This window comes from Ziziphus jujuba, chromosome 1 (assembly GCF_031755915.1).
Source record: "Ziziphus jujuba cultivar Dongzao chromosome 1, ASM3175591v1".
In the NCBI taxonomy this organism is placed as follows: Eukaryota; Viridiplantae; Streptophyta; class Magnoliopsida; order Rosales; family Rhamnaceae; genus Ziziphus; species Ziziphus jujuba.
Window position 1 is genome coordinate 8778088 of NC_083379.1, and position 27868 is coordinate 8805955.

A 27868-nucleotide genomic window follows, 5' to 3' on the forward strand; every position below is an offset into this window, starting at 1 on the left:
GAAAATATACTCATTGATAATTACTTACATCACTAGCCTTATGCCAGTCTTCCAACATGGAAGAAAAGTATTAAAAATATATATAAAAAAAATGGAATACTTTATATTGGGACAGATAGAGATAAATTTTTTCCCCCTAAAAGTAGATATTGGAATCTTTAGACAATATTTATCCTAAAATTTTAATCAAAATTCTGACTCACGTATCCAGATCTTTTTCTTTTATGCTCTTTATTCCGTCCCCGTTTCTTTTTGTGGAATTAGCAGTCAAGAACAAACCGAAAAGGAGGGCTCCATTTTCATTATATAAAAGATTAATGCTAAGTAAGCTTATAATCACTCACTCACTCACAGGAACTGACTATTCTCTCCGAAGATGAGTAATGAACCGTCTTTCTGGCGTTTTGCTACATTTAATTTTCTCCTCTACTTCTTCCTCCTTTGGCTGCTAAGTTCCCAACTGATCAAGTTTCAGATTGTCGCTGATCAATTCTTGTACGACGATGATGGTACTACATGCTAATTGATATTTAGTTTCGATTATGGTTATGATATTATAAAATTTTAACGCTTTGAATTCTATGCTTTATATATACTATAGGTATAGGTTTTTTAGAGGTCAATGATAATGAAATCAAGTAATGTTTGCCGTACATGCAGTTTCAGCTCTGGAAAAAATAGCATATGATTTGGGTTGGACAGTAGAAGGAGGTTTTAACAATGAGACATGCAACGTCACCAGTTCTCATCATGTTGCGGCCATAAATTGTAACTGCTCCTTCGAGAACTCCACCCGTTGCCGCATCAATGAGATGTACGCATACATGCATAACATACATATAAATATAGATATAGAGGATTGAGATATCCGTAAAAAAATTTTCCAAATTATAATAGACGCTATAAGTGATACGTTAATAAATGATTTAAAATTAAAAATTTCATTGTTAAAAATAGAATCTTTAAAGAATTGTCATTTCTTCATATCTCATATAATTTAATTTTGGAAGTTAATTTTCAAGTGATCAAACTCTATATACATATAAATATGGTATTTATTAGTTTTTCAAATTTATTTACCAATAACCGTTGTTAATTAATTAGCATTTGACTAATCATCTTTTTTTTTTTTTTTTGGCCATGGACACAGTTCATTGATCAGTCGAGGTTTGACCGGAATAATACCTGTGGAATTGGCCAATCTTACATATCTACAAAGTCTGTAAGTATATACTACGTTAATTTCTTTGGGTTTTTATACTAATTAAATGATCAAAAGCAATATTGTTTAGAGTTCCAAATCCACTATTTAAAGATCATGTTTTGGAAATTGGAATTACTAATACATGAACTACTTCTCATCCATATATATAATATATATTTTTGGACAAGGATAGGTATATATGTTTTTTGCATAAAAAATTCGAATAAATGATCATGATTAATAGGATATGTATATATTTGGAGAATCAATATCTAATTCTATTTAACAGTCTTGAATTCTTGCTTTTCAAATAATTTTTTCTTAAAAATAAAAGTCATGAATTACAGAATCCTTATTTACTACCATCTACACACTTATCCCCCTTAATCTTCTCAGCCAAACTGTTTTATCAAATGGACTATTAGAAATTTTATTTTTTTTCTTTAAATTCAATTTTGTAAAAAAATAAAAATAACGAAAAAATTGACAAGACTTTTTGTCTTGTTTGACAAGATATATCCGAGAATCAAACCCTGTAAATCCAATCTACCAAACAACACAAACGTATACGAGCAATCTTTTCCTTCTTTACTTATTATTTTTTTTTTCTAATGTTTAATATATATATATATATATATATATATATATATATATAAGAATATGGATGTCCATATTTCACTGCATATGTCAATTTAGACGATATTTTTTGAAAAAATTATTAAAAATATAATTATTGATGATAGTTTTTTAAAAAACTATTATCTAAATTTATATCTATATTTTAATAAAATACGAATATCTACAAAAAAAAAAATACTGTATGACTGTATATATACATATATTTATTATTTGTGTCCTGCAGTGATCTTGCTTACAACGAACTTCATGGTATTATACCCGCTGAGTTGGGAAATTTAAAGTTTCTCTCGGAAATGTAAGTGTGTAATTATTATAACGAATTAAATTTATTGTTAAGAAATAAAATAAAATAGCCCATTGATTGGGAAAATAAAACGCTAATTGAATTTTATGTGCTTTCAGCGATCTGTCAGATAATAAATTGACCGGGAAAATTCCAGATACTCTTGGGAATTTGATTCCTCAACTTAGGTAAGCCATTTCAATGCACTGTTAAACGTGAAGTATGCAAAAATAATAATAAAAGATCATTATAAATATATATATAAAGATTTTGAGATTCATAATAGTAAAAATTTAATGTTTAAATTATATTTTAGAAGGGTTAATTTTGTTTCATAATGATCATTTTTTTCCACAATATGTTTACAAAGTAGATTTGTTTACTTTTGAATAAAATTAATCTTTCCAAAATGTTATTCTATACTATATTTTCATATTATAGAGTGAATTCAGTTTTTCTACATTCTAAATCTGTATTTATACATAAAATAATGCTATAAAAATGTTTATTTTAATTCATGTTTAAACCTTTTTTTTATATATCCTTAAAATAACATGCATTAAAAACAATTGTAAAATTTTTTAACGCCTACATAAAGGCGCTTTTTATAGCGCAATCATATATATATATATATATATATATATATATATATATATATATATATATATATATATATATACATATACATATACATTTTTGTTAAATAGTCTTCGTTCTTTGAGCCTACAGTATCAAAGACCTATTAAGTCTCCCGTTCTAACGTATGCATTTCCTTATTTGCCCTTTAGCTTCTGTTTCTGTCTCGTTTATTTCTATAGATCAAGATTTAAAAACCGAAAGAACCGGACAAAATGTCGAAATTAATCTTCTAAGTTTCAGATTGTCCCCACTATATAGTTTCATTGGAATATTTAAGTTCCCTTTTGCTCTATCTTTACAGCTTTTTGGGAATTTTGCACAACTATTTTGAGAATATTGTAGATTGGGGTTAATTCATTACACAATACAATCTGATTTTTTTTTTTCTTTTTTTCGACTGTATCTACTATTGATTGTGTGGGTTTTGATAATGAGAATGAACTGAGTTAGAATTTTCTTTTTCACAGAAGATTTTGTTAATTCTTCGTAACTTTTTCATCTTTTTGTAGTGAGGAAAGAAATTGAAAGGAAGAAAAGAATGTGATGAAAAGGTGAGAGAGAATTAGAAAGAGAGGGAAGAATGTTCAGATGGATGTGGGAATAAGAGATGAGAGTAGCGTAGATTACAGACATGGTGAGGAGAGGAAATAAAATTAAGAGAGCATAGAAATGGGACGGAGAGGGAATGGAAAAGGGACTGTTCATTCAATACCCATTCCGAAGCAAATGTCAGTTTTACCGTACCCACCACACACCTTTGATACTGTAAGGCGTGAAAAGGCATTGTAGCAAAAAATTCTGTATATATATATATATATATTTTAAAGATGTTTGAATATATTAAAACCTACTTTAATTATGAAAAAAGATTACAAGAATAATATTTACGATGGTAAAATCATGTTAGATTTGTATAGTCTGTGTGTTCTAACGATTGTGAATGATATTCTTATAAATGTTAAATATTTAATTATATTAAATTTGTATATCAAAATATATGTGATAAAATTAAAATAAAAAAAGTCAAAAGAAATATCATGTTGGAAAAAAGATGTTTGGCGCCAGATTTTATTTTGTGGTTTTATTTTTTATTTTTTTAAAGTATAAAAGTAATAAAATGAAAATGTTTTTCAATGCATGCAACAGGAACCGGTCAGAAGTAGCGTCGCAGGGGTTCCTAACGGCAGGCATGCCCAACAAGGCGGGTGCCGCAGACTTTTCGGGCGGAACCTATAAGGTTTCGCAGGGTGAGCACACCGGTGGCATCGGGGGGTCGGATCTATGTGCTATGTTCAACTTGTACGGATTTTCAGTTTTTTTAGTTTGATTCGGTTTGCTTCGGGTTTTGATTTAATTTTGAATTTTTTTTTTTCTAATTTACGTTACAACAAACACTATGTTGCAGGGATCTCTCAAATAACCAACTGGTTGGGCCCATACCCGAATCCCTTGGAGACATACCCATGTAAGTCGCCCAATTCTATATTGTATACGTCGAGTCACCCAATTCTATATTTGTACACGTCGACTTCCCAAATTTCTTTTGTTATTGAAATGTGGCATATTGCTGCCACATGGCAGTGCTTGACTGGTCCCAGCTCATCGTGAAAGTTTATCAGTTGGATTATGCGGCTTTTACTCACAGCTTTTTTCTTTTTTCTTTTTTTTTTTCTTTTAAAAAACAACTTAATAACTTTCAACCGTTTTAAAGCAAAAATAATTATAAACCAATAATTGGATAAGATTAAATGTTAGCTGTGCTAGGAACACCAAATTATTTACCAAGTAATCTGATAAATAATGTAATTACATATTAATTAATTGAAAAATTCATATAACATAAATATTGTAAACAAGCCATTTTAAAATTATCCCATCGTTTGTGGTCATAATCTAGTTGATAATTATGTTTTCCTAAATGTTTGTCCAACCAAAAAAATGTTTTCTAAACACTAGTAATGTCAAGGTCAAATAGCAGTCTGCTATAAAATGAAAAAAAAAATATGTCTTCTAACTTTTTTGTCTGAGATTGTCCAGAAAAATATCCCAATAGATCTAGTGTGACATACATATTTATTTTAAATGTCATATCGGTTCTGATGTGATGTTTTCCCGTACAATCTCCACCAAAAATTTCGTCATAAAAGAATAATTACATATTTATGCAATACCAAACGTGATGTGTGTTGTGAGCGAGTTTGAGTTCAGTTTAGGGACAGAGAAAAGGTGATATTTAATATGCATATTTGGAGTAAAAAGTTGAATTTAGAAACTACATAACTTTAGATAAATCCTTTATTTCATTTTAAACTTTTAATGTAAAATAATATATATATTTTTATAATGTACTGATAATTATTATTATTTGGAGATAAATTTTTTAAGACGAGACTTATAAAAAGTATAATTTATTATAATATGGAGTTTATATTTATTATAACTGGTTTAAGTTGGGACTACAATATTTATGGTTTCAGTGGCTACTTTTATATAGAGTATCACCAAAAAATTCCTTACTCTATAAGTTGTAAGTAAAAGTTTCCTTAATATGTAATATGAATTTCTATTTGTTATTTATTTATTTATTTTTGTATACTTAATCAATTATTAATTTTTATATATATTAGGTCCTAAAGGATTTTATAAAAAAGTATTATTTTATGCATTTAGCAGGTTATTAATTTAATACATTGGTTAGAAGCTCCCGAAAATTTTTTATTATTTAAATGAGATTATTGATTTATCAAAACATTCATGAATTATTGAGATATTATTATAGATACAATGTTAGGGATCCATAAGCTTTTAGCGGTTTTGTCACCACTATGTAACTTTTAGAGCATAGAGGATATCAATTGGAATATACATATATATATATATATATATATATATATATATATATACATATATAACTAGGATCAAATAAAGTCCTTAATATAAGGTCTTTTTATTTTTATTTTAACATTTGGATCTATAAAGGGTTAGGATTTAAAATTATATTATTAATACTAGATCTTGATAGCATTCATTTTTTCTAAATATGATTTTAATATATCACTAAATTCATATTTAACCATTTTTTGAATTTTAAATTTTAATTTTTAATATAATATAATGGCAATCAAGTGTTAAACTTATTTTATTAAAGTAAGATGGACCTTATTTGAACCTGACTGCTATATAAAAATTCTCTAATAAGAGATTCTCTAATTATGATAAAAAATGATTATATGACAAATGCCTGATAGTTGCTGGTAAGAGACTTACTCTCTCTATATATATATATATATATATATATATACACACTCGAGAATGAACTTTGTAAGGGTAAGGTGGCTTTAAACTTATCTTTTTTCATAAAAAAAAGTATTAGCATTTATCACAGCTATTGATTATTACCATGGAACTATGTTATTATGCAAATGATAAATTGGTTGCATTTAAATTCATTTAGAAAAATAAATGGTCATGTGGACATGTAGAATGGAAATGATAATTTACCCCGCTATCCCCGATCCCCGTGGGGACATGTTCTTAATGAGGTGGAGAATCCCAGATTAAATGGGGAATTGAAGCCGATATAGGGCAAAAACTCATTCCCTAGGTCGAGATCGGAAGGGGGACGGGGATTATATTTCTTGCCTCATACCTACGACATATATAGATTATTAATAAAATATATATTTATGCTTATATTTTATATGTTTTTTTATACTTAGATACAATTATATTAATAAATATGAATATATAATATAATATATTTTATGAATATATAATATAATATATTTTAAAAATATATACTTTTTGTAACAAAAATATTTATTATTATTATTTTTTTTATGTTGGGGGAACGGGAAATGTTCAACCCGTCCCATTTCTCCATTGGAGAATCCCATCCTATCCTGGTTTAAATATATATATATATATATATATATATATATATGTGAATACTTTTTGAAGGCGGGATAGGCGACAAAGGTCACGAGGCGAGGCCACCCCGCCTGGCTATCATTCCTAATATAGAACTACTATGGCAATCATCAATAGCCCAAATAACATTTTTTAAAATGTTACCAGCTATTACTTTCCATAGAAGTCCGCTAGTGAACACTAGCTAGCATATATGACCACCGTTAGTCCCGTTGTACTTTTGGAACATTTTTTCATTCTAAAATATTTTTTTTTCCTTTTCCATTTTGTCAAATATTTTTAGAATAAAGTTGCTCATTTTTATTAACATCCACTGTTTGCCTTCCGACGTCAGGAATGAAAGCTTGGGCAAATTTAATCCTAATTGCTCGGACTTTTCCATGTAAGTTTTGATAGACTAGATATCCTTTTTCTCTTAATTTACAGATAGTATATAATATATATTAACATTTTTTTTCCATCTAAATTTTTTATTTCACACATTCAGTTCTTTATCAGACAATCGATTGAGTGGAGATATACCAGCAAGTCTCGGGAAATTGAAGTTCCTTAACACCCTGTAAGCCTATACATATGACCTTAATTAATTGAAAAATATAAATAAATAAATGAATAAAACTACTCAGTCTTGTTTAAGCCACTCACATCCACATTTTGGAAGTCTTGATTTTGAACCATACCTTTCCCCTTTAGTTTACAAAATATATAATTGTAATCCAGGCCAAAAAAATAAAAATAAAAATTAACTGGTTAAGAAGTTCTCTGTTTGTTGTTGTAGCGCTTTGCAAAACAACTTGTTGAATGGGTCTATACCACCTTCTTTGGGTGAAATTTCGCATCTGAACACTCTGTAAGTAAACATTTCCAATCACATATATATGCAGTACCAGTAGTTAAAGTGATAAATTTTTGTAATTTTAAATCATTCTCACAAGATCAATATTGTCATTTTGGAAGGGACTTGAGTGAGAATAACCTTAGTGGTAATCTTACCGAGACACTTGGAAATTTGAGTTCACTATCATCCCTGTAAGTATATACCCATAAACAAATATTTAATTCAGTAAAAATACTTAAAAAAGAAACATTTATATTTGGTTAAAAATACCAAAACTGAGTATGAGAAGTTGGATACTTTTTTATATAAATTTGAATATGTGCCTTCAGCTATTTGTATTCCAATAATTTCACTGGTCCTTTGCCGAAGAGTTATGGCCGACTTTCCGACCTCCAATCATTGTAAGTTAATTTGGATTTCCACAGTTAATTCACATATTCTCCAAATCAGTTAAATTTAACATTTAAGAAACGCCTAATTGGTCAATACAGTTCAATATCTGGGAATTCTTTATCCGGTCCTTTCCCCGACTTCATTACTAATTGGACTTCTATCAGCACACTGTAAGTTTTCTTATACGGTTGATTAATTAATTTATTTGTTAATTAAAATTGGTTATGAACTTTTGTGATATGTTCACAGGGACAGCCTAATAATATTACTGTTCACATTCTTCCTTATGTGAGGTCTAAGTTTGAATAACTTTAATGATCTAAAAAAAAAAAAAAAAAAGAAAAAAAACTTTTGTGATATAAGATTGATTTTTAGTTCTTTTTTTCTTTTCTTTTCTTTTCTTTTTTTTTTTTTTTATGACAGTAATTTGGCTAAATATATTTTTCTGCACTTATCATGCAGCGAGCTCTATGGAAACAACTTTCAGGGCAGGATACCTCCAGAAATATTTAATTTGTCAACACTATATTCTCTGTAAGTGTATATTCATGCTATCTATAGCTTTTTCTTTTCTTTTACTTTTTTTTTTTTTTGGGGAGATAAAATGCTATCTATAACTTGTTTGGTGACATTTTAGGTGTTATTTGTAAAACATTGGTTTTTGGATTTGTTTTTTGATATTTTGTACTTAATTAGGTGAAATTTGCTTATTTCAAATGATAATTATTAGTGTTAGTTAGAGTTTGGTAAACATTTTGATTTTTTTACAATCGTAAGGAAGAATAAATTAAAAAAAAAAAATACAAACATCAAATATTAAAAATAGTTTAAAATGGTTTTAAATTGATCAGTTTTTTTTTTTTTTTTTTTTTTTTTAAGCTTGTAGTAATTTTTTTTGGTGAAAAAAATTCTAGTTATTTGATGTGTCTTTATATAAACAAATTACACATAATTAAGTTAGAATTCAGCCAACATGCACCTTATACTTTGGTTTTTAGTTTTTTTTTTAATTTTTTTTAATTTTTTCTTATTTTTTTAATTTGAGAAATCAAACGTACATGAATGATAAGTGACAACTACAGATACTTATCCATAATGACGTAAAGAAAAAGGTTTATCAAAATGAAATTCATTTTGTAAATAGTTTGTGTTAATTAAAGTATACAGATCTAGTCTCACATTGGCTGCATTTGGAATGTCTAAAGAGTATAGTCGGTTCAACTTTTTGTGTGGAATCCAAGACTTAATACGGTTTGGAATAATTATCAATTTGGTGTACATTTTCTTTAACGTTGCAGCAATGTTTCCAGCTAGTTTCTTTTATCTTGTAAGTAGATGAGAACTCTAACTATTCTTTAAAGTCCAAACCAATTATACACAACTAAAGTAAAATCTTTAAAAAAAATTAAAATTAAATATAAAAAGGAAAACATAAACATCAGAAATCAAGCACCTAGAGTTATGGTCTCTAAAGAGTTTTCAAGTATTAATTTTCATTATTTGTTCTATTTCTTGCAGCATGATAAGTGATGTATCGCACTCTTCTTTCCAATTCCCACAGATTTCAAACCTATCCGGCATAACTTATCTGTAAGTAAATTAATTAATTATTATTACTGCGTGTTGCATAAAAAATATTTGCTAGCAAACATTTATCTATTTATGACAAAAAAAAACAAATATTTATCTATTTATTGAAGATTCTGATCAATTTTGAAGATATAGAGGTGTATCTAATATGGATCTTAAAAGATTTTTTGTTTAAGTGACTTTTAGAAAGTTGATAGACTTCTATCGGTTTTATAGAGTATGCAAAATTATAAAAAGAATCCTATAGAATTTTATAGCTTTCATTTGAAAAACTTTAATAGATATTGATAAACTTTGAATAGTGTTTATGGTAACAAAATCATATTTTTCGTGCCAACAAAAATATTATCTTAAACAAATAAAAAAGAAAAGTCACCTGAAGAATGAAAAAGTGTTTATAAAAAAAAAAAAAAAAAGCGGTAAAGATTCATAATGGTTTTATATTTTTTCCAGTACTAAAAAATATAGGTAACATTTCACTTTGTGCATTAAGTAGAAGTAAAAGAAATCTTAAAAAAAAAAAAAAAAAAAAGAAAAGAAAAAGAAAATAGCCAGTAAGGCCCTTTTTCAATCCAAATTACAGGTTAATTGCACTTTGGAATGTGTATATTTTAAAAAAAAAAAAAAATCGATTGTTACATTCTTTTACTTAAAAAAAATGAATTGTTTGTTTGAGAAAAATAAATCACTCTATGACATTTTTTTTTTTTTTTTGGTTAGGCCTTTCATTATAATTTGGAAATATCTACTAGGAGAACTATTTTATGTACATTATGACATTTGAGCCTCACAACCTCTTCTGGTTTCCACAGGGTAATGAGAAACTGCTGGATCAGTGGTGAAATTCCTGAATACCTTTTTAATGTGTCATCATTAGCATATTTGTAAGTTAATTATTATATTCATAATCTATTGAAAATGACGTCTATAAAAGTTTGTTTCACTTTACTAATAATGTCGAGCATTAATTGAAGCGGAAAAATCTGTTGATCAAATTTCCAAATCAATAATGCTTTACATAATTTTGCCTTGCAGACTTGAGCTTCAACAACTTAACTGGAGGCATCCCACATCATTTGAATTTGACCCGGTTACAAAGCTTAAAGTATATGTAAGGATTTAATATAATTCTATATAGAAAAGGTGAACCTTATAGAAATTTAGTTTGTAAAGCGATTTAATAGTTAATAAAAGAAGCATTCCTAATAAATTTGATTTGTATATATATATATATATATATAATTATTTTATAATGCATGTGTCTATATGTTAAAATTAAAACGTGCAGACATTTATAAAGATGATTATTTTTTAAAAAATCATCATTTTTATGTGATAATATATATATATATATATTTTGCTAGAACAAGCATTTATCCCCCAACATAATGGGAGTATTTAGTGTTTCTATATGCCAGGCAATATGTTTCTAGAAATTAAACATCTACCTTATGATGGAGGATAAATGCCCATTGTATTGCAAATATATATATATAATATCGATCAAGTGAGGAAGCTAGCTATCTTGTGGAGTATATGTACTTGAATCCACACGATATCTACAAGTTATTGTCTTCACCTAATAATTACTATATATATATATTTACTTTGAATCATTGTATATATCTTCTCATGGGCTTATTTTGCCACAAGAAAGAAAATGTATAATTCATATTGTATTGCAAACAGTCTTGCGCTTATATATCATGTTTTCTATGTCAATATTATGCTCAGGTCTCTTGCAAATAATAAGCTTAAAGGGACAATTCCAGCTTGGATTGGTGATGCTAATTGGAATATTACGATGTAATGTTTTACCATTCAGAGCTTTGAAAATCTTCATTTTCATATCCCATTACTATCTATCCATAATGAAATTTCATCCCATTTTAACAAAGCAATTATTTTTTTAACTTAATTTTTATTTATTTAATTTTTTACTTTTTATATTGTTGTTTTTAAATGAGATAGCATGATAACAATAGCAAAATGGACAGTGATGGGACAACATTAAGCCAGGTATCAACATGAACTGTGATAATATCACAGTACATGTTGAATAGCATGATTCAATCATAATGGCATATAATTAAATTTCATTATTGGTTTTGGACCGGTTTACTGTCCTCTGTATATTTTTTACTTTATTAAGTATTGAAAACATCTGCATATGACTCTCTACTTTTATCTTACATGTTGTACAGGAATATTGTTAATTCTCTAATGTGACATGTCCTAGTAACTTGAAAACTAATGTTATTGCATTTCCTCGTATTTATATATCTCAGAGATCTTTCCTACAACAACTTTTCAAACTCAAGCTTCGAATTACAGACGAGAAGAGATTTGTAAGGATTAACCTCAATTCTCTCTCTCTCTCTCTCTCTCTCTATATATATATATATATATATAGACATACAATATCATAGTGGTAACTTTAATTGCTGGAAATAGAGTAGATTGAACTTCATTTATGAAACTTAATAATTAACCCTCGTTTTTGCAGGAACTTCTTTCGATGCTGTGACCAACCCATTGGGCCAAATATGGAGTAGGTTATTGTTTGCTCTGTTGAGCCGAATAGCTAAAAGAGATTTCTCAACCATTTTTTATTACTTTTTTTTGTTTTTTGGGTAAATGATTTCTAAACAATTTGATGGTCAAAATTTCAGGACTAATTTGAAGCAAATGACAGAGGAAAGGTGTCATGGAAGGAAACATCAGAGTGGGTTTATTTATTCTTCAAAATATATATGTTTGATCTATTGATGAATGTTTCAGTTTTAAGTCTTTCATTAATAATTGATCGACCTAGTAATTAAATTAAAATTTAAGATTACAAAAGAATGGGTATATTGGATCTGCAGATTCATTGTTCATTAATAGTGGTGGTGAGGACATAGGCATTGATGGGCACCAATATGACAGTGATAACGAAACATCACAATTTTTTGTAAGCCCAAAAGGAAACTGGGCTTATAGCAGTTCTGGAGGCTTTTTATCAACATTTTGGAATTCCAGCGAATATATCCAAAGAGTGAAATGTGGAATTTCTGTAGCTGATGCGCCTCTATATGAAAAGGCTCGACTCTCTCCTGCCTCTCTAAAGTATACTGGATTTTGTCTGCGTAAAGGTCGTTACAATATCACACTTCATTTTGCTGAAATTGTTTTTACTGAAGATGAAGACTTCAGCACTTCAATGAAACGGATTTTCAATGTCGATATACAGGTAAAATAACCTTTTTCTTTTTTTTTTTTTTTGGGGTTTACTCTGAAATTTTGTCAAAATTTTCCAATTTCAATTTTGGAGAAACTTATTAGAACTTGTTATAAATTATAGGGTGACAGGCGATTAACAGATTTCAACATCAAAGACAACGCAGGTGGTCCAAAAGAAAAAATAACAAAAAGTTATACGGCAAGTGTCATTGATGATGGTTTGTTGGAGATCCACTTGTACTGGGCTGGAAAAGGGTCCTCGCTTGGTACAACTCCTTTTAATGGGCCTCTTATCTCGGCCATCACTGTAACTGGTAAAATGTTTTGCCAAAAGTTATGTGTGGTTCCTTTCGGTGAATATTATTGAGCATAGGAGAAATTTTGATTTTATAAATAGAATCTCTCGCACCTTTTTTTTTTTTTTCAAACTTTTTATTTTTTAATTGAGAATCTGAGAAAAATCTAACATTAATAGATTTTGCATTTTGTTTTGCTAACATTGATCAGAAATCAAAGGTAAGAAACTATCTCCTCTACAAAAAGCATTGATTGCATTGGCATCAATAGTATTCGCTGCGCTACTTCTGTTGGCTTCGGCTTGGGCAATGGGCTGGTTTGGAAAAGAAGAGCTTCATGGTAAGATAAACTACAACATTATGGATATAGGGTAACAAACAATCAATTAATTATATATGTTTAAGTAACATTTTATACTTTCTTTGGTATTTTTTATTTATTTATTTATTTTTTATGGAACAGAAATAAATATAGGTCAAGAGAAGCCTGTCACCCTCAAACAGTTAAAAAATGCCACTGGAAAATTCAGCAAAGAAATGGAGATTGGTAAAGGGAGCTCCGGGACAGTCTATAGGGTAACTTTTAAAAGGGCAGATTCTATGTACCAAAATATTTGATTAAAACTTTTGTCTAATTAATATAATCTTGTCGGTGGTACATCTAACAACTTATAAATCACGCATAGTCATAATTATTCGTAACTTCATTCTTCAAAAAAATAAAAAATAAAAAAAATAAATAAAAAAGAAGAGTATATATAACTTCTTATATTATTTGCACACTGTTAGGTATACTCATTCAATGTCCAAGATAATTTGTCATAGATTATTTTTGTCCACTATTTTGGTTCATGGAACAATCATCAATTTTCCTATCCTTATCTATTGAATAGAGGTTAATTTGGTGATTCCAAGGGGTAGGGAATCCCGTTCTGAGTCTTTCTTTTTTCCTTTTTTTTTTTGGCATAAAATATAAATATTAATTTGTCAATTGAATGGATGCAGGCTCAACTCACGCCAGAATATAATGTAGCTGTCAAAAGGGTTTTCATTAATTCGATTGAAGGGATCAACAAAACAAAAAGTGAATTTTATAACAGCTTACAAAAATTGGCACATGAAAATCTGGTTCGACTATTTGATGTCTACGTTGGAAAGGGCGTGTATTTGCTCATATACGAATATATGGAAAACAGATCCCTTCAAGATGTCTTGTTTGGCGGTATTCCTTTTCTATCTATACTTACTATCATAGCTCCAGCGTTTTGCTTCAAATACTCATGAAAAAAAAAAAAAAAAATTTAGAAATGAATTAATTTAAGTATCTCAATTTCTATGAATTATTTGATTATAATCTAAAAATTTTCAATTGCTTAAAAGTGTTCTACTCTACAATAAAAAAAAAAGAAAAGTGTCCTTTTCCAAATAACATAACTTATAGTCTAACAGATACATATGTGGTCGTTGTCTTATTCGGAAGAATTCTATCTAGAATGATCTTAAACATGTTATGTGACATTTTCCCGAATAATCCTAAACATCTTTCTTCAGAGACGATCTTCTTTTTCTTTTTTTTTTTTGGGTGGGATATGGAAATTGGTAATGAAAGTGTCATTGGTTAAGGTTGAACAATGGCTCTATTTATTTTTTTCTCTAAGTAATTATTTGGGAACTGATAGAGATTTAATGATTTGCAGAATTAAAATCCAAGATCACACTAGACTGGGAGGCCAGATATAACATATGCCTGGGAATAGCGAGGGGTTTGAAGTACCTACATGAAGAGCATCCTAGAGGACCTGGATTCAAGATGGTTCATAGGGGTATTAAACCTGCTAATATCCTTCTTGATGGTGCCCTAAAGGCTAAAATATCAGATTTCGGGAATTCAGTCCTTTATGCAGAGGATTACCAAGAGAATCAATTCGATAAGGTCACGAAAGAAGAAGCATCAAGGTAAGCGAACTAATAAAGTAGTAGGTCGTGACACATTCTCTATTTTGTCTTATTTTCAATGAAATAGCTTTTATTTACATATTACTTGAATAAAATGAGATGGAAGTATGATTCTAAAATAAAAGGTTGTGTTGAGACTAACAGTGTATGCTCTAATAATATTTGATGTTGATTTTGAAAGATGTTTCTTAACGATACAGCGGGTATGTAGCGCCTGAGTACCTTATGTATGGAACCATATCATATAAATATGATGTTTATGGTTATGGGGTGGTTATACTCGAAATTGTTTGTGGGAGGAGAAATGCAGAACAAAGATTGAACAAGGATGAGCTCGAGTATCTTGTAGATGAGGTAAGCAAACAAAGCAGACTTATGCCTTTTCCTTTTCTTGTCAAATTTAAGGATTTATTTCCCGTTTGTGCACATATTAAGCCTTAATTTTGTCTCGGTAGTTCATATAGTATATGCTAGAAAAAGTGCTAGAGAATTTTGTTTTCAATCTGTATACAAGCTAATAACATTACATAAATATTGCTGCAGGTTGTTGTAGCAAATTCACAAGGAAGGCTCCGTGGGATGGTGGATAAAAATTTGGTGGGGTATGATGAAAAAGAAGCCATGACAATTCTAAAGTTAGCAGTGAGGTGCATCAATATATCCACCAGTTTCAGGCCCACAATGTCTGAGGTTGTGAGTGTTCTGACAGGTGAGAAAACTATTGACGATATTTGGAAGCCTGACTCCACTCAGAATCTTTGCCAAAACTGTTTAAAATCTCTACGTGAAGATGATGGTGTTGTAGAGCTTCCGCGCGCCTAGCTTTTTCTGGTGATTAATGTGCAATGAAAGTGTACTGTTGTTGATTGTGTGTGTTGTTGTACTAAATTTCATGTAAGAAAGTGTGAATTCACTACTAGCACTGATGGTGTGTGACACAGAGAGTGTCAAAAAATAAAGAATGTGTTTGTGAAAGTTTAAAAAGATAGCAAGTGTGAAGAAAGCAAGAAAGACTAAAGTTGAAGTAACCAGGGACAGAAACAAGTGAAGTGAGGTCCATTTGGTGCTCTTGCTTGTATTGTGAGTGTATGTTAGCAATTAAATTGTGTATTGTGCTATTGTAAAATAATTTGAATCCAATCGCTTGTGATTTGAATTTAAACCTATCTCATAGAAATGTACAATTACCATGTACAACATGCTTTCTTGATCATTTATGTTTCTCACTAAACCTTTTAATGCATACTGTAATTTATTATCACTGTCTACTTTTCACCATCCTTTCAATTTCTTCCTTTTGTCTTCAAAAATGCTACTCAAGATTTATCAAAGATATGGAGATTGGTAATTGGAATTTTGGCACCGGTTTATAGCGTCAATTTCATGTCTATATAGTTGAGTATATGTGAATTTGTGGTTTGAATCGTAGGGAATTTTTGTTCTGCATCTTATGGCTTCATAACCAAACATTTGTCAATTGATTGGATGCAGGTGGAACTGCCAAATCACATTGTAGCTCTAAAGAGTTTTTTCACTCTTTTCGACTGATGCAATCTGCAGATAGAAAAGGAAATCTCCTGAAGATTATGGATAAAAGTTTTTTTATTAATTGTAAGATACAAAATAAGTGGACTGCTAACATATATCCACCAAGTGTGATGCCAACAATGTTTGTAGTCGAGTGTTATGACTGTTAATTAGCAAGCAGGAAGCGGGTCTAATATATCAATGTTTGAAGTTTTGAGCGTTGTGACAAGATTTTTGTTCCGTCATACAGAGTTAAAGTTAAATTTATTTCAATTATACACAAAATACACCGACACAAATATTACAGAATAGGGCCAATAAAATAAAGCATAAAAATATCCACACACACCACACATATTACAACAGCAGCATCAATGCATAGAACGCAAATAATATTTATTGTGACATCACAATATTAAAGGACTTCCTGGACATTGTGATTTTCTTTAATCCTAATATTTTTGCCAAGATCCTGATTTTTTCTCTAAAACCGCTTGAGACTTGACAGAACAGGGGAAACCTTTCAGTTTGTAGCAATGACTAACCTCCATGTAGCGTAGCACAGGCATATCATTTTGCAAGTTCGTCCAGTTCACATCCAACCGAGCCAAGAACTTCAAGCATAGACCCTCGATGTTCCAAGCAATATGATGATTGTCATCCTCAACCTCTGGGGTTAATTTGATAAGATCTCCATTTTCAATGGAAAGATATTGCAATCTAGTAAGACGGGAGGGACAAACCCACAATGGTAGAGTTGAGTGATGGTAATTCCTAAGATACAGCTCCTGTAACGCTGGAGGAGGAACTAGCCGATCCATCTTCTTCAAAATCTCTGAGGTGTTCCTTTTACAATTGCCAGCATCAATAGCTAGAACCTTGAGGTTTTCGAGATGACCTAGGACGTTCAGCTCGTTTTCTGAGATTTCAGTATCATCACTTAAGTTGATTCGAAGTACTCTCATCTGTTTAAGTTCTTCAAGCTCAATAAGTTGGCAACAGTTTCCTTTCGATTGACTCATCACCACAAATCCAGAGAGTTCTTGAAGATTAGATAACCCTCCCAATCCCCTGGGCAGGTTATCAAGTGGACAAGACCTCAAGTCCAATAATATCAGCCTCCTCAAAGTTGTAATTGATGGATGTATCCTTTTCAGATCGGCGCATTTGGTCAAAACCAACAGCTGAAGATTGAGGAGTTTTCTAATTGAAGATGGCACTGATTCTAAGCCTCGAACTCCAGCAAGATTCAAATTTGCTAATCGTTTGAGGGAACTAATCCACTTAAACAGCTCTTCTGCATTGATCTCTTTCAGGTTGCTATTTGAGATATCCAACACTCTAAGGGATGTCAGTGAGCCGAAATTCCTTAAGTCAAGCTTCGCAATATTTGACACCAGTAACATTAATGCTCTGATCGATGGTCTGTTTCCTAGTGGCTTTCCTTGCATGGCATTGCTGAAACCTAACCACCGACATTCTTCTTTCAATTTTTGCCGGCCTTTTTCATCGAAGCTGCAAAACGCCTCCTCTTGAGCATTCATGCTGATCAATTCCCGCACCATATCATGTATCTTGCAGTTGTAGATCCTCAAATCATAGCGCCGTTGTTGCACAGCTTCGACAAGACACCTTTTCACTAGTTGCAAGAGGTATTCGTACCCCATTTCAATTGCTGATTTTGAGCCTTTCCCCTGGATAAGACCCTCAGCAACCCACCAATGGATTAGTTGTTCGGTTCTTACCTCGAAGTCTTCAGGGTAAATGGAGAAAGACAATAGGCATTGCTTTAAATGAGATGGGAGTTCATCATAACTCAGTTGAAGAGATGCCATAACCGATTTATTTCTTCCTTCAGTTGTTAAGTCATGAAAACTTTCCCAAGTTTGAGTCCAACTAGCAAGGGATTCAATCTTTGGGGCTAATAAAGCTCCTATTGTCTTGATTGCTAGTGGAAGCCCGCCACACTTCTTCATGATATCCTTGCCTATTTTCTCAAACTTGGGATTTGGACAGATTCCCTTATTAGAAGAAAATGCAAATTTGGAGAACAAAGACCAACTGTCAATGTCATTTAGAAAATCAGGCTTATGGATTCGCGAGTTTTCAACGCCCATATCAGTAGCAACATTTTCATTCCTTGTAGTAATTATGATGCAGCTGCTTTTACCATCTCGTTTCGGGAAAATGGAGCACAAGGTTGTCCACCATTCCACATTCATTTCCCATACATCGTCCATAACAATAAGGCAAGTCTTATCAGCAAGAACCTGTTGAAACTCTCCCAACAATTGGCTACTATCAAACCCAGATACCTTTTTCCCTAACCTTTCCAACATGCACTTTAGAACATGCTCCTCACTAAAAGCTCTTGAAACAGTAACCCATATGATCTTATCAAACCGACTTAGTACCTCATTATCATGAAAGATTTTCTGGGCAATGGTGGTTTTTCCCAAACCCCCCATCCCCACAATGGCAATTTCCAAAAGTGTTTCTTGGGTGTCAAGAATCCACCCTTTGATCTTCTTCAAATCAGCTTCCAATCCAACTGTCTCAGATGGGTAGGAATCCTGAGACATGAATCCTCTGGCATGGCTTGAATCTTCAGTGTGGATGTTACGATGTGGGGCTCCTTGGAAACTACCCAAGCTCTTCTCAATCTGCTCAATTCTCGCATTGATGTCTTTCAATTTCTTTCCTGTCTTATACAAAAACAATGGATCAGAGAGGGATGAATGGAAGCAAGACCGATATTTCTTGTATTCATCTCTGACAATGCAATCAGTAAGAACGTTATCAGCATCATAAATCATTCCCCTAAGCTTGATTATAGCTGCCTTGGCAACTTCATTCTTATTCTTGAGATTCTCAGTGTCAATCATGAAAGCTATCATAAGATCAAGGCGTGACTTCATTTTATCAAACTCAACTTTGAAGTCCAATGCGAATTGCGCTTCGTTCTTTACAGCCGTGTATACTAGTTGCAAAAGGTTTTGGAGCATAGCATCCACAGGCTGAGCCATGGTTGCTTCCTGCTTAATTTGTCTTTTATCTGTTGCATAAAATTAATTTCACAGTGCTGTTATCTTATTTTTTCCCTCACTTTCATAATTAGAATTTAAAATATGAACATACAACAAATAAATAAACAAAACTACAAATCATCACTCTCTTTTGTGTTGGAAAATTAATATTAAACTTGGATTAGAAGATTTGAAATTAAGGCGTTGAAGATATATTGAAGTAGTAAATTTGTAATTGAAATTTAAATAACTCTAGATTAGCTTGTATTTAAATTAAATGTGTAATATAAGTCTATTTAGAGACTTATATTTTATGTATTAAAATGTGAAAAAAAAGTGTGAAGAAAAAAAAAAGAAGTAAAAAAAAAAAATATATCGAGAAATAAAAATATTTGTTTTGTTCTTGTGAGTTCTGTTTCCTTCCCCTAAATTGATATTTTTATTAAAAAAATCAACAATGGTATTACAGTAGTTACTACACTAGACCTGTGATTAGAAAAAAAAAAAAAAATAATAATAATAATTCTCTGGTTGTTACAATCTGTAGGTAAGAAAAGAAAATTGAGAAATAAAAATATTTGTTTTGTTCTTGTGAGTCATGTGTCTTTCCTCTATATTGATATTTTTATAAAAAAATTAAAAAATTAAAAAATAATTAGAAAAAAAAAAAAAAAACAATAGTGGTATCAGAACAGGGTACTACACTAGACTTGGAGTATCAGAACAGGTTACTACACTAAACAAAAATTCTCTGGTTGTTACAATCTGTGGGTAAGAAAAAAACATGGCGGCCCCAGGTAACTCCGCAAATTCCTTAAAATTATCTACTTTATTTTTCAAAGGTGAAAACTATCAGTTTTGGAGCATCAAATTGAACAGGTCTATTGAAGTTTGAGTAGAGTATCCTTATCAGGGACGTTCAGATTACAAAACAGGTAAATATAAAAAATTTTCAGGGTTGGAAAATCACGCAAGAGACAAAAATTAGGATTTTCAGAATAAAGGAAAACGTGAGGCAGAAAGCCAAAATGGTGAGAGTTATCTCATAAGGATAACGGTGATATGCATACTTGTTATCACCGTAAGAAGATTGGGCATATTGAGAAAAATAGTTGGTATAAAAATAAGAATTCTAATATTCCTTATTGTTCCTCTTGTGAAAAATATGGACATAACTTAAAAATTCTTGGCATAAACCAAAAACAAATGTGAATTCTGTTGAGGAAAAAAGTGAACAAATAATAAACAAGAATTGAAGGAAGAAAGTTCATTTATATCTTGTGCTGCTGATATAAAAGAAAATAGTTGGTATATTGATACTGGATGCAATAATCATATGATTGGTGCTAAAACTGTGTTTTTTGTTTTAGATGAGTTTAAAGGCCAAGGTAAGGGGAATTGCTTTGGTTGACAGTGGAAAAATTGTGCACAATGTATGTATGTACCAGGTTTGGCTCAAATTTGATAAGCTTGGGACAGTTAGTGAAAGCACGTGTACCAGGTTTGGCTCAAATTTGATAAGCTTGGGACAGTTGGTGAAAGCACGTTATTTTGCAATTTTTGGTGAAGAAAGGTGCACGGTATACAAAAAGGAAGATAATGAAAGCACGTTAGTTTGCAATTTTTGGTGAAGAAAGGTGCACGGTATACAAAAAGGAAGATAATGAACCAGTGATGATCCAACAAATTTGGTCAGAGAGGGCACAATTAAAAACAATTGATAATAAAACTAAAAATTACTTATTTACGAAGTGCATAATTAGTAATTTATATTTTCTATTTAACTATGGTGTTCTAATATGAAATCATGTAATAGTTATAATAGAAATAATATTTAAAAAGACAAATATTTTACATTTAATAAACTCGAAAACTATATAGAAATTGATTTTTTTTCTTTTTTATAAAAAACTAGTTTAAATGGTGAAAGATATTCATTAAAAAGATGATAAAAGATACTTTTAGATTTTTTTCCTAAAAGAAAGAGATTTGTAGGCTTACATGTCAATTTTAAAAGTATTTTTGCAATGTTTAAAAGAGTAATATTTAGTGTTAGATTAAACAAATTCATTAAGCAAAAAAGGAAAAACTAAATAAAAGAAGGAAATATGAATTAAAGGGGGCACATGCCTAAATTTAAGTGATAATCAACCAATAGAAAAAACAAAATAGCAAAAGTGTTTGAAAAAAAATAAATAAATTGAGGGGGGCACTTATTTTCTCTTGATTTTTTGTTAGATGATGAGATGAAAAGCTAAATTCAAAAAGGTGGAAAAAGCCTGAAAAAGTCTTTGCAATTGAGAATTCACAAGCTGTGGACAAGATGTTGATGCTGATGAAGTTTGAATTAACCGGATGTTTGGATATTGACAAAGTTAGTGAAAATTTAAAATTTTCTAGACAAGTAAAATTTTTTTTTGTTTGTATAATTTTTCAAAGGAAAATTTGTAGACCCCAATAGAAAATAAATCACACAATATGGTAAACTGAGATAGAAAGTGAATTCTACTAACAATGTGTCATTCTGAAATTATCTAGGAAATTGCTTTAAATATTTTTTTAAAAATAGTTTTACCTTTTAATTTTAATGCACAAATTTATTTAATTACTTATAAATCCTATTTTCTTCTATAATTAACTAAACACTATAAAAAGAATAAAAAAAAATTCATTTTCAAAAAATTAAATCCTAGAAAACTGTTTATTGGGAATCAGTTTCCTTCAATACTTTCTGTTTTACCAAATAGGCAATAAGAAATGGTTTGTTGGAAAATTGATTCAAATTTGGATTGAAAAATTTGAGTTAAAGACTTCAAGATTGTTGTGGTAAATTTGTATATGAAATTTAAATAAGTTAAAATTAGGTTGTCGATCTTACTATTTCCGCTTATGGACCCACAATACCTATAACCTCAACTTTGTGTGCACTAGAGTCCATTGCATGGCAACTACACAATCCATGACCAAGTATTTCTATGCACAAAATATCTTGTATGATCATGTCGTGTTCATCAATGTAATGCATGCCCATGTATATCTTCAATGGTCAATCTCAAACGCAAATATTTTATGCATATTATGTAATCATCGAAGTCTAACATAGTCAATATAACACATCACATAACACATATTGGTTGAGGTGAAGATGTACTTACCTTCCTACTTGCACACTCTAGAGAAGAATTTTATGCTTGCTAGGAGATCTATTACTAAAAACACAAATCTTGGAACAAAATCGCTTATATTTTTTCTTAAAGAAATCTCTTACTTGCAAAAAACTGGCTTGAAGAGAAATTTTGAAAGACTTGACATGATAGCTTTTTCCCCCCACTACGCTAAAGGCAAGAATTAGAATGAATGATCATAAGTTCAATTACCATATTGGTTTGGTCTCCAAGTTTACCTGGCTTGGTACTTGGCTTGGTCTGCAAGTCTACTTGACTTGGTCTCCAAGTTTTACTTAGCCTGTATATAGAAGGAACTTAATTAACGTATAAGGCAAATCACTTCCCACCACCTGTCAGATAATAAGCATGACTAATCAAGAATGAATTCCATATAAATATGGCTAAGCAAACTAGATTCCATGTATCGAAATTCAAGTATGACCAAGCAACTTATCCAACCATCTGTCGACTGCCAAACAACTCCTTTTCCACTTGGCATTAATTAAAGCTTATGCAATGACTAAGCAAAAATTAAGAAAATACATGAAATTTACTAAATCAATTTAAGAAATAAGTAGTAATACGACTTATGTTTGTATGGTAAAACATATATGTAAACTAGAATATTACAAAAAGCTAGCATAATTTATTTCAAATGTTGAATTGAGGATATCGTGCAGACTCGAGTATTTTTAAAAAGGATATTTATGCATTTCAATTGTATTTTGAAATATATATGTATCATTGAGTTAACTTTTTCACATGAATTGGACTATACATATATATATATATATATATATGCTGATCACGTGAAATAGAGGTGGATTAACTAAGATTAGACTTATTCAATTGGCATATTATTCTTGTTTATATTTTAGTTCATACGTTTATAACAAGTTGATTTTTTTTTTTTTTTTTTTGGTTGCTTGCTAAACTTTAATAGCTTGATTAAGGTTTTCTTTATTAGGAAGAATTATATAAATTGAAGGAATATTGACATAATTACAACTCAAACTGTATTAAATTTTGCACACTGCATCTTTAATAATTTTTTGGCAGCACCATTTGTCTTCTATTAAAGTATCAAACGGAAATAATCACGTGTACTGCACATTATGCTCCAGCAAGGGTGATCGATCTCATTTTACCCACAGCTCATCTCTCTCTGCAATTTTTTTTTTTTTAATAGGGAAACAAAGGAAAATTCCATTAAACAAAAGCAATTAGATCAGATCAAAGAGATTAAAAAGATTAATTCAGATCAAGATCCTGGAGGCTGGATCTCACATTACTATATACTTAAAATTCGCAATAGGCCCTATGGAAGTTCGAGTAGAACTTAGGATCCTCAAATAAACGAACCTTTATTTACGGCTTGTATTTTTTTTCAATTTTGATGCTAGAAATTAGATTCCATTCCATGGAGTTTCTTAATATTGCCATTGTAGATTCCCTATGAAGCAAATAGTTTGTAATCTCTCCAGATTTGTGTTTAATGCATTTTGTATTCACAAAATAATAATAATAATAATAATAAATAAAAAGAAATAAAAAAAGCAATTACATCATGCTCGTCCAGCGGCGATCCTAGCCTTGAAGGGTAGCGGGCCGGCCCAATGGCCCTGACTGTCCAAGCTTGTTGCTAGCGCCGCCACGCAATTCTTGCCTCCTTCCTTTACATCTAGTTAGGTTTTTGTACCTCTGTGTGTTTCCAGTAAATGTTACATGGTCTTTATCTATGTTTTGAAAAACTGTTTGGTATTTTTCGTACCTTCATAGATGATTTCTTTCTACCGCCGTTGATACACACCTTGATTTGATCGAGAAAGAAGAGCTTGGTTCATTATATATTTGGTTAGAACAGGCCTTGGGATGACAACCTGATGCAATTGAAAAAAGAAAAAAGAAAATTTGGAGCTGTGGGGAAATGAGGTCGACTACCCCTACTGGAGCATCTTGTGCAGTGCACGTGATCATTTCTGTTTTGTATTTTGACAGAAGACAAAGGTGATCATCTTGTGAGTTTGGGGTGCAAATTATTAGAAAAAATTGTTTAGGATGTAATGTCCAAGATTTAACATCACCTATTAGATTTAACCGTACTATATAAAATGTTATCATCTAAGTTCTGAAATATCACCTATTAAATGCATCGTACAGGACATTTGACAAACAGTTAAGAGAATACAGCACAAAATAGCATCATAAATGTTATTTCAAGTCACATACTTAGGATAAGTCAATGACAAAATTAGACAACATAAAAGTTTATGAATAAGGTAAAACGACATTTGTTCACAAAAGTATTATAATGTAGCTGCAACCTGCAGAAACTAAAATAGAGAGAGTCAATCAGATCTACCAACTCCAAATGAAGAATTCTTTACAGCTGTTTGAGACTTCCTAACCTCCACATCTAAATTCATGCTTAAAAATACTGAATCTTCCTTGGCTGAGACACTAAACTACAGACTGGGTATCTCAATGGTACAGCCATAATTTGTATGAAGTACATAACACAACAATCATGTTACAACATTTTCTGTCTATCAGTAATAGTAAATTCGAAACAGCATCACCAAGAAAAGACCAAATTTAAAGCATGCAAGTGACCATTAGGATTTGATCAGCTTCTTTTCACGTACTTGTATTGCTAACCAGGTGGATGTTCATGGAAAGAAATGGATAACCACAACAAAGTAACTCATATATAAAATTAGTAGTAGTAATAATAATAATAATAATAATAACAATAATAATAACTAAAGAACTAAAAAAGCTATAAGCTAACATAAGTTTGCATCATAGCAAATTTCTTATCATTTAAGTTTGCATCATAGCCATTGCTGAAATGTAAAACGAAAAGAAGAATAAAGTAAAATCACCATGAATACAAATTATGAAAGGATGTAATTCGATGACAATTGTAACCTCTAAATACGTAAACCAACATGATTTTTTATCAGATATTTATCTAATTTCGATTAGTCAATATATTTACTGGAATACATAAACCAGAAACAGATCAAAAGAAGAATCATGCATTTTTTGTGACATGGTCAATTTTATGTTTGACAACATCGTTTTCGCATCAAAGTCCAAGTTTCTGTTGATTTTCTAGTAATACTAATAGCAAAATACTCTAATTCCAATATCAGATTTACCAAACTAGTAAAGTTTCCCCAATACTAAAAGAAGGATTTGTAAATTGAAAAGGTATACAGGTATGGAGGCATGAAAAATGAAATAGCTACCAAAAAAACAAGAAAATATAAATTTCTTTTCGAAAATTCAATATAGAAGATGCCAGAATACAAAGCTAATTGAGATCGAAAATTACTGTCATACACAATAGCAGTAAACAATAAAAGCAGTAAACAAAAAACATACAAATTTACCGAGGTTCGGTCAAAATCGACCTACGTCCTTGTTGCTCAGGCGTCAAGCTTCTGCATTATATCAATATTATGTTTACAAGCTTACAAGCTTAATCACAGATGGTGGATTCACACAAGAATTCCTAAAACCAAACCCAAAATCTTAATACACCCATTCACTCTTTGATCTCCATGGAGATCTCTCTCAAACCCACCTTGAGAACACAAAGAAAGACAAAGAAGAATGTCTCCTAAAGCTAAAGGGATTTCTTTTGCACAAAGCTCTACAGGGTCTGCAACTTTCTTTTTTACTCTGTTTTTTCCCCTAAACTCCAAGAAGAAGAAGACCAGGAAACATGCATCAATTAATTTCTTCAACAGCTTCTACGTGGCAACCAAACCGTGGTAACTAAAAACCATGCGAGATGACCTTTCTGCCCTTCATTAATTGAGGATTACTCTCTCACAAAATCAGTTCCTATCTGCAGTCACACCTGTTAGCATTAAATTAGCTTTACATATTGTAGGACATACATTGACTACTAAAAATGTCCAAATTCAGGAATCAAACTGCAAATTCCTTTTCTTTACCATTTTAACAGTCCAAGTGATTTGAGTTCCTTTATCAAGCTGCAATACATGCTCTTACTCTATAATGCTCAGCAGTATGAAGCTACATATTTTGTCATTTTCTTAATATTCTTAAATCCTTATATCCAATCTGGCACCTGTAACTGTTCCATTCAAGTTACTTTTCTTCAAACAAACCATTTTTTTGTTGCCAGTAGAATATATTAGAACCACTGAGAAATTATAATATAATTTCAAACTAACATTTGGACCCTTAAAAATGCACAAGTTGAACAAAGTGCCAAATTTCACGTACAGGGAATGTCATTGCATGGACATCCTTCGATAAAGCAGAACTAAAGCAGAGCATTCTATGGGGAACTTTTATGCAATTGACTGCTGAAAAAAAATTGAGTATTAGAAAGTGTAAATATTTACATTTTACATCTTACCTAAGCTATTAAAAGAGATACAGCATAAATATGGTTTGCAAAAGATGCGAAGTTTTAATGGTTGAAATTATCTTGCATAATCTGTTATTTGTTGAATTTATTGTGCAAAACAGATAAGCAATTTCTGCGACTGACTTCCATAATGAAGGGTAGGATTTCACCTGACATGGTGAAAAGTTCATCCAAGAGCAAGAGATATGATGGTCATTGCCCTACACACGATAAGCAAGTAACCTTGAGGCAATACAGAAAGAGAAAACTCTTGGCAGAAAGTATAGTAACTTGATTCAAATCCAGTTTGGTTAATAGGATTTTCTTTGCCATGCAAGTATGCAACCCTAACAGTTGGATTAGCCGTCAGAAATTATAATGATACAGAAAATGACAAGTTAAAGATCTTTTCTACTATTTTTGAAATCACAGAGTTTTATACCCAAACATGGAGTCGAAGGCACTCTTTAAGAGCTAAACATAAGGACATTTCCTAACTGAAGCAAAACCTGTGCTAATGTCACCGAGATCCGAAAAATAAGGGATTGACTGCAGCCCATTGACAACATAAGGACCAGCTAATGCTGGTTGAGATCCTCGAAGTGTCAGAAAGCCAAACAGAAGCAGAGTCTTCAGAAAACGACCAACTGAATTATCAAGGAAAAAATTAAAAAAAAAAAAAAAAAAGGACATCCCTAGCTTCGAGAAATTCCCCTTTTAAGTTATTCTCTACAATTGCTTTATCTGGGGAATCATAACCATCCATTA

At 30.8% G+C, this 27868-nt stretch overlaps 2 protein-coding genes across 13 annotated transcripts; one reads left to right on the forward strand and one right to left on the reverse strand.

Annotated features, from left to right (window-relative positions):
- The first annotated feature begins 322 nt into the window (after positions 1 to 322).
- On the forward strand, positions 323 to 16203 carry LOC107414850 (probable LRR receptor-like serine/threonine-protein kinase At1g53430). 3 transcript variants are annotated; one of them, XM_060813871.1, is made up of 29 exons: positions 328 to 509; positions 661 to 814; positions 1151 to 1222; positions 2067 to 2138; positions 2246 to 2314; positions 3912 to 4064; positions 4171 to 4230; positions 7030 to 7077; positions 7183 to 7254; positions 7474 to 7545; positions 7653 to 7724; positions 7863 to 7934; positions 8025 to 8096; positions 8389 to 8460; positions 9445 to 9516; positions 10329 to 10400; positions 10550 to 10627; positions 11251 to 11322; positions 11805 to 11864; positions 12023 to 12067; positions 12189 to 12241; positions 12384 to 12748; positions 12860 to 13052; positions 13246 to 13374; positions 13498 to 13610; positions 14040 to 14256; positions 14732 to 14990; positions 15191 to 15344; positions 15534 to 16203. In XM_060813871.1, exons 1-29 carry the CDS (start codon positions 377 to 379, stop codon positions 15810 to 15812), a joined length of 3354 nt encoding a protein of 1117 aa, XP_060669854.1. In that variant the 5' UTR covers positions 328 to 376; the 3' UTR covers positions 15813 to 16203. The 3 variants fall into 3 exon arrangements, with proteins under 3 accessions (XP_060669856.1, XP_060669854.1, XP_060669855.1); XM_060813872.1 differs by lacking the exon at positions 7474 to 7545; XM_060813873.1 differs by lacking the exons at positions 14040 to 14256; positions 15191 to 15344; positions 15534 to 16203 and having other exon boundaries at positions 323 to 509; positions 14732 to 14869.
- Positions 16204 to 16302: 99 nt separating this feature from the next.
- LOC107414795 (disease resistance RPP13-like protein 4) lies at positions 16303 to 26448 on the reverse strand. 10 transcript variants are annotated; one of them, XM_048475300.2, is made up of 3 exons: positions 26101 to 26448; positions 22947 to 23008; positions 16303 to 19572 (listed from the first exon to the last, which is right to left on the reverse strand). In XM_048475300.2, the coding sequence occupies exon 3, from the start codon at positions 19541 to 19543 to the stop codon at positions 16970 to 16972; it is 2574 nt and encodes an 857-aa protein (XP_048331257.2). In that variant the 5' UTR covers positions 19544 to 19572; positions 22947 to 23008; positions 26101 to 26448; the 3' UTR covers positions 16303 to 16969. The 10 variants fall into 10 exon arrangements, 2 of the variants coding, with proteins under 2 accessions (XP_048331257.2, XP_060669857.1); XM_060813874.1 differs by having other exon boundaries at positions 22699 to 23008; XR_007241382.2 differs by lacking the exons at positions 16303 to 19572; positions 22947 to 23008 and adding exons at positions 23652 to 23875; positions 24275 to 24689.
- Between the last annotated feature and the right edge of the window lie 1420 nt (positions 26449 to 27868).